Source organism: Pteropus vampyrus, unplaced genomic scaffold (genome assembly GCF_000151845.1).
Source record: "Pteropus vampyrus isolate Shadow unplaced genomic scaffold, Pvam_2.0 Scaffold51, whole genome shotgun sequence".
Classification (NCBI taxonomy): Eukaryota; Metazoa; Chordata; class Mammalia; order Chiroptera; family Pteropodidae; genus Pteropus; species Pteropus vampyrus.
The window spans coordinates 809,471-814,438 of record NW_011888832.1 but is presented as its reverse complement, the minus strand read 5'-3'; the positions used below and the strand labels follow the sequence as shown (position 1 = coordinate 814,438).

The window sequence follows — 4,968 nt, the reverse complement described above, 5'->3', positions numbered from 1 at the left end:
CTATGGTAGTGCTAGGACATTTTGCTGCTACCTTCCATCGGTTTCCCAGGAATTCTACTTTACACTGCTTTGTTTTGGATTTTAGAGAAAAGAATGTTAGTCTTTTGGTTTTTTAATGAGAGAAGCTTAAAGAATTCGATCTCTGCTACAGTACAGTACCAACACATGTATTGGAAATTTAAGAATATATCTATAGGATCTACTTAATTTTGATCCAGTAGGAAATAAGCTTAGCTAAAAGTTAATTTTAGTCTTTCTAAAAGGAGATTAATAAATGTTTCCATACCGTCGTGTCTGACTCTCCCCATCAGACCGTGCTCTTTGGATATGGGCTCTGTGGGTTGGCCTGCCATCCCTGTGGGGATGGATATGCACACAGCTACCTACGCACAAGGCAGGCCGGCAGCTCCCTAGCAAATGTTTGCCGAATGAATGAATGTCCAGCTTAGACTGGCTTCATATATTCAGATGCAGAAAATTAGTCAACAGCTGTTGTCTTAGTGTGGACTCTAGACTGGAAATGTCTTAATCCAGTACTGTGACCCTATAAAGTCTGTCCTCTCAGCTGTCTGATATGATCGATGGAAACAGGAGGCCCACACATGAAAACGAAGCCTCACCGGTGTGAAGCCATGGAGAGGGATGATGCGGTGTGAGGAAACTGATTCCTCACAGTTTTGTTAAAGACAAGCATATATTTATACGTTTCTTTCTTTACATGACCGAACGCTGTTTTTAACCGGTTCTGATTGTGTCTTCGTCTGTAGCCAAGTTACCTGAGTGATGTGGGACCCCCCGGTCGAAGCTCTCTGGATAGCATCGAGATGGCATACGCCCGGCAGGTGAGCGTGCTCTCCAGGAGGATCAGATCCAGGCAGATCCTTTTTGAGCCGTCTGGGGAGTAAAAGAAAACAAAGGCACATCACCTTCATGTGAAAGTCAGACCCTAAGAGCAGGCTGGGTTTTCATTCAGAGGACTGGCTAATGTTTTACCATCGGGGTCACTGGAGAATTCCATCAAATTGGCTAATAGAATGACTCACATTTGATTTAGGGAAATTGAAATCTGCCCTCTATACTGACTGAGGGTCTCATTTGCATTTGGCAGTAGCCCGTGCACAGTGGAGCCTGCGTGGCTGCACCGTTGCGCAAACGGAGTTCTGTATTAACCGCATTGCCTGGTAGGCTGACAGTCTTGCCAGAAGTCCTTCTTCACCCCTCGTTGTTGAGAAATTTTCCGAATGCTTTGATGCCTTGGTGAGCACAGGGCACGCGCCTCTATGTGGCCAGTTGTGCATCTGGCCGTGCAGTCGTATGGTGTCCATCGACGCGCTGTAAAGCTCAGGGACTCACTGGACTGAAACTGCCCTGAGGACAGTTCGTACCTGGAACTGACTTTGAATAAAGCAATGCTGGCCACTTGTGTGTTTTATTCTAATTTGCTGCTTTCCTGCACAGTTTCAAGAAGGGAAAACAGTCTCGTTTCTTGAGGGTGGCGTGCTCCCATTCCACCTGCACCTCTTGTTAAGGAGAATTTTCTAAATTTTCTTTTTTTAAGTCACTATCCTTAAGTGTACCGTTGCCACTTCTCTCCAGGCGGTGGAAGCCAGCCGCAGCAGCTTCCTGCGCACGAGTCCCCCTCCTTCCAAGTCCCTCGTGTTTTCCTCCTGGGCCTACTTTTATTTTTGGCTCCAATTTTGAGATCTGCCCCCGCCTCCCACCGCCCCCCGACTACATCTTCCTCTTTTAAATTTTCCCTTCATCGTAAGGCTGACTCCTTCCTTCGCTACAGCCACCACCAGTTCAGGCCTAATGAGATTATAAGCTTCTGAAGAAACTATCTTCTGAATCTGTGAAGACTAAAGCGTCATAAAACTAACATTTTCAGATTAGCACTCAGGGTACCATGATGTCATGTAGCTGTGTACATGGCTGTCCCCGCCAGCGCAGAGTGGACCTTTGTATCCCAGGTTGAGCTCAGTGTCTTGCAAAGGGAAGGCCCCTCGCGAATGCTCATCGAGTGACTGAACAGCGCCTTATAGTTAAGAAACCATTTAGCTGAATCTTACTGTGCTCTTGGAGCCTGCGTGATGGCATCCCCCACTCACAGCAGAGGGAAGTCAGGTTCGGCGGGGTCCTGGTCTGTCTGACATCAGTACCTTGTTCAGTCCTGGTAGAGCACGGACTTAAGGTGCAAAGAGCAGAACTTACTGGTTTTTACCATCATTTAGTTCTTTTAAAATAAAATTCAGAGTCGTGGTGGTTTTTCCATACCTTAAACTCACGTAGTCCCTTTTTCTTGAGAGGAACAGGGATCCTTTCCCAGAGTAACGGGTACTCCAGCGACTCAGTGAGTGCGCTGGCAGGGCCGCCACCCGACACTCCTTCCTCAGCCCACAAGCCCTGGGCTTGCGGCCCTTTGGTCCTTAGCCGTCAAGATCACCAAACTTTGCCTCGGGGTTTTAGGGAGCGGCAGGGGGAGTCCTTCTACTGTCCCAACTTCCCCTTTGGCCCTTGCTCACCGAGACTGAGAATCTGCGCGAGGAAGGTACAGAATGGCCTATGGCACTCCTCCCCCGGGACTACCCTGCTCCCAGTCCTCAGGTGTCAGGAAGGCTGGGGTAGCGGTTAGCTCTGGGGTCCACGCTGCTGCCCAAAGCTCAAATATGGAACTGGGACACTGGCCAGTGGCCTTGCCCTCCCCGAAGCGTGGATAGCTCAGCCACTCTCAGGAGGAAGGAAAGGTTGGCTGAAGCTTTGCCGACCACTGGGCAGAAGCTGGCTTCAGAACTGTTGCAAGAGATTTTAAAAAGACATGAAAATAGAAATTGTGCCACTCACTTTGCTTTTCATTATTTCAGATTTATATCTATAATGAGAAGATTGTGAACGGGCACCTGCAGCCTAACCTCGTGGACCTCTGTGCTTCCGTCGCAGAGCTGGACGATAAGGTAGCGCCCGGAGCTAACCCCGGCGGAAACGTGGGGTCCCATGTTCAGATGGGATTAGCAGCCTGCTGACTTGGCAGAAATGTGCTGAAGAGACACTATTCCACGGAATAAAACGTTAACCGTTTTTCAGAGTAGTATTGTAAATAATTTGGGGGTGGTTTTTTGATGATGATGCTATATATGTATTTTTAATGCATGTTTAGGAGACTCAGCCAGGATCAATTAATGGTCAGGACAATTCTTGAGCTATATTTGCTTTGAAGTCCTGTCAGGCTCCTCCCACTCTTCCCTCACCAGATTCCCGCCTTAGGCAGACTGATGGGCTCTTCACCCTGGTGAGCCCCTTGAACTTGACTCAGGTGGGATCTTTATGAGCATTCTTTATATGCCACTGGTTCCGTTCCTCTCTGACTCCCCATCTTTATTCCTGTCTCTCAGTTCTTATCCTTGGCCTATTCCCTCTCACCCCACCCTGGGGGGTGGGGGAATGGATGGAGGGATTGGTAGGTAGGTGGCTGGCCAGGAGGAAAAGGGAAGGGAGGGAAGGATATAATGGAAGCAAGCACTTATATACAGATTTTTTTTGTCTTCAAAAATGCATCCAACTTTTTTAAAACAGTAAAATATGAGGCAATACAAACAGATCTAAAGAAAATAAGAATTCACCTACCATTTCACTACCTAGAAGGAGTCACATTTAGGTGGAGTTTCTACAGTTTTAATTTTTGAGACAGTAAAATCAGAATTTTCTCTTTTCCTTTGGAAAAATTGTAAACCTGCTTTTCTGCCATCATTGCTGTCTTCCAAGGATATTGCCCAGATTCCAGAAGCATGTCTTTAAGGAGAGGTTTACAGCCAGGAGGATTCTGGGGGGAGGGAGTCCCAGCTGTGTGCTGGTAACAAAGGAGAGAAGCCCGTCTCTTGTCCTGGGAGGCTGTCACGGGAGACGTCTTTTGAAGGTAGTGAGTAGGAAGAAATAGGGGTTGTGACACTCCCAAAATGGCTAAGAGCAGTGGCCCCTGGAGAGTCTCTGATGGACAAAACCTGTATCATTTAGGTTAAACTCTTATTTTAAGCCTTAAAAAACTCATATGACCTTGTAAGGACTGAAATGCAGCTACTCGAGTTTAAGCTCCTAGAGCGTTGGACAATTAGAAATGTATTCACTCTCTCTTAAGGGATAACCCACTGAGATTCAGTGTTCTTGTTACTTTTATGTGGTCTTAATTATGTGGGTGGTTATGTCAGACCTAGAATAGTAATTGATCTGAAAAGTAGCTCGGGACAGGGGGTGCTTGTGGGAAGATGGGAGCCTGGTGGCTGGCAGGACAGAGGACTGCCTTCTGTACTGGGTGTAAGCTGGAGGGCTCAGGCAGGAGGCATTAACCTCTTCCCGCCACAACCTGCCTGCCTTTGCGATCGGAGTGCCATGAAGAGCCACACAGCGTTGTCACATGTCATCTCATTTATGTGCAGAACATCTCTGACATGTGGACCATGGTAAAACAAATGACAGATGTGTTGTTGGCACCGGCGACGGACGCCCTGAAGAGCCGCAGCAGCGTGGACGTGCGCATGGAGTTTGTCAGGCAGGCCTTGGGGTACCTCGAGCAGAGGTAAGGCGGCAGTAGCGCCGTGGGGCTGGCTTGCGGTGCCCTGAAGTCAGCCATTTCTCGTGTTCTTAGTCGTCACGCTAAGTGCTCTGTAGCTGGTACATTTTAAACTGGTCGAGCAAGTCTGAAAGGTGCAGTCCTGTTTTCAGAAGCACTTCTCTAACAGGACTGGGTCTGCAGCGATGTGGAGTCACGGTAAGTGGGAACACTGTTGGACTTTTTCCTCTGCTCTCTGCCCCTCAGTATGGGGACGTGATTGTTGGGCCACAGTGCCTTAGGTCAGGACCCTGCCCTCGTGGGTTTGGCCAGCACTCCTCAGGCTCCGCTTTTCTTTCAGTGTTCCCCTTTTCACACCAGCCGTGTTGCCTCCTCCAACCTCAGGAAGGCCCCTTGATCCTTTATGT

General features: G+C 48.3%; 1 protein-coding gene across 1 annotated transcript in view; it reads left to right on the top strand.

The window, feature by feature from the left end:
- NUP93 (nucleoporin 93) overlaps positions 1-4,968 on the top strand; it is an 88,633-nt gene that overhangs the window by 66,745 nt on the left and 16,920 nt on the right. The window contains exons 6-8 of the mRNA XM_011360127.2: positions 768-842; positions 2,862-2,951; positions 4,428-4,567. Of these exons, the coding sequence (XP_011358429.1) occupies positions 768-842; positions 2,862-2,951; positions 4,428-4,567 (305 nt within the window). The remainder of the gene's footprint in view (positions 1-767; positions 843-2,861; positions 2,952-4,427; positions 4,568-4,968) is intronic.